Consider the following 2,400-nt stretch of genomic DNA (forward strand, 5'->3'; position numbering starts at 1 on the left):
AAGTGTTATATTATTTCTATTATAGGATGTATCAAGGTTTCGAACTCGAGTCCACGAATTTGTCCCAATGGACCCGATGATTCAACCTTATGTTGAACTCGCCGGTTTTGGTCATATTAGCAAGATTATGTCTTGGTCTATAGATAACAAGTTTATTCTAGCCTTATGCGAAAGATGGAGGCCAGAGACACACACATTTTGGTTTCCAACCGGTGAGTGTACCGTGACGTTGGAAGACGTCTACATGCTTTTAGGACTACGAATTGAAGGCAATGCTGTTAATGGTAAGACCAACTATGCAAATTCAATTTGCATGGAGCTTTTAGAAACTGATTTGTTAGATGATAATGCTAGAGGTCAAGGTATACTACTCTCACGCCTAAAGTCATATTATAATAGTTTATATTTAGATGAGCATTCCACCGAAGATGCTCGAATAATAAAAACTAGGTGTTACATTATGCTGTTATTAGGATCCTTTTTATTTCCCGAAGGTAGTGATTCTAGCATTCATATTATGTACTTACCTCTACTTAGACATGTAGATAGAATAGGTAGTTACAGTTGGGGATCTGCTTGTCTAGCCTATCTCTATAGTTCGTTGTGTAAAAATTCCCACAAAGACACATCTACATTTTCTGGATGTGCTGTGTTACTACAAGCATGGGGTTGGTCAAGACTACCGTCTCTAGCACCGGTCAATAACAACCCTTTCACTTTTCCATATGCAAAAAAGTAAGTTGTTTAAATTGCTATATCTTTACTTACTTCCTTAAAGTTTATTACCTCAAACTAATTTTGTTTAACTTTTTGGTGTAGATGGTCGGCACGTGGTATGAGTTACAGCAGATGTCCGAGACACTGTATTACTCAGTATCGCAACCTGTTGGATCACCTTCGACCGACAGACGTAAGCAAAATAACTTCATTATTTCGTCATATTATGTTAGCTTTTTCTACATTCATTATAATCCTATCTTCTTTAACATTTCAGTTCATTTGGCGTCCATACCTTAATCTGGATCATGAGCATGAGGTCAACGCAGAAGACGCAGCCGTATGGACAGCATGCACACCGATAATACGGTTCACAACTGTGGAGATGCACAACACCGATCGTGTGAAGCTGCAGTTCGGTATGGTCCAGAATATCCCAGATCCCCCAGCTAGTCTAGGAGAATGGCATATGCGTAAAGTGAACGACCAATGGAACTTCAACCCTTGGCAAACCTTCGCAAGATCAGAGTGTCGCAAGTGGAAGCACCGTCATGACCATGTCTTAACTGACGCAGTCATGCCAAATGAGGTAAAACCAAGTCGTACTTATATGGCTTGGTACAGATCGGTTGGTTTTCAATTCATCGCCGATGATATGTACCTCTACGACCCACGCCAAACAAGTTACACACAAGAAGGATCAACATCTAACCCCCAACAACATTCTCAGCCCGGTTTCTCACAACCACCTATCCGTCAAACTTTCCGTTCCACAAACACACAAACATACAACCAAAACATGCCATTCACCCAACCCCAATACCAAGAACATACCCCATACCACCACCAACAAATGGACCATCAACCTCAGACCAAACATCGCTTCGCCCCCACACCATCACCCTACCAAAGTCGCCTTAGCCAAAACACTAACCGCCCCTCCTCCTACCGTAGCCAAGAAGCCCAAACATCACAAAACCAAAACATCCCACAACCATATCTCTTCCAAACACCCCCAACAACCTTTCCAACCTTTCCTAGACGCATCATTCACACCCATGTCTCCCTTCAACCGTCTCGGTCGCCCATCCATGAGTCAACCACATCCCAACTTCTCTGGCATGGGTCATGAGCTCAGTTACGCCACTACACCATCATTGAATACTGAAGACTATGCTGACTTGGCTGAATACCTCAACGGATCTTCTCCTGTAGGAGGTAATGACGCTCCTGGCCCCTCAGATGAACAAACATCGGTGCAGAATCGTCAACGTGGGTTAGGGCCAAGGGTTAGGGTAGCTAGGGGATGTGGGACCGGAGGTCGGTTAGGTGATCCCGGTCATCACCATTAGGATTCTTTCTGTAAACTCCAAATTTTATTAATATCAAGTTGTATTATATCAAATTTATCTTTGTGTAAACTCCAAACATTAGGTTTCTTTGTCTAAACTCCATTTTGGCAAAATTCACATACACATGTTTTGACTGAAACCCTAATTTTGGGTCAACTACCCAAGAACCTAACCCACTCATTTTTTATGATTTTGAGGTGGGACAAAGTACATTGGAAAGTTTGAGATGTCTACTTAAATTGTTATGTTGGACAAAATTTCATAATTCAAAAATAAACACATGTCATAATACAAAACATTATAGGCCACATAACAATTGAAATGTCAAAGA

General features: G+C 41.5%; 1 protein-coding gene across 1 annotated transcript; it reads left to right on the forward strand.

Moving 5' to 3' along the window:
• The first annotated feature begins 711 nt into the window (after positions 1-711).
• On the forward strand, positions 712-2,018 carry LOC127082750 (uncharacterized). The gene is made up of 2 exons (XM_051022983.1): positions 712-910; positions 995-2,018. The coding sequence occupies exons 1-2, from the start codon at positions 836-838 to the stop codon at positions 1,847-1,849; spliced, it is 930 nt and encodes a 309-aa protein (XP_050878940.1). The 5' UTR covers positions 712-835; the 3' UTR covers positions 1,850-2,018.
• The last annotated feature ends 382 nt before the right edge of the window (positions 2,019-2,400 follow it).

Source organism: Lathyrus oleraceus, chromosome 5 (genome assembly GCF_024323335.1).
Source record: "Lathyrus oleraceus cultivar Zhongwan6 chromosome 5, CAAS_Psat_ZW6_1.0, whole genome shotgun sequence".
Lineage (NCBI taxonomy): Eukaryota > Viridiplantae > Streptophyta > Magnoliopsida > Fabales > Fabaceae > Lathyrus > Lathyrus oleraceus.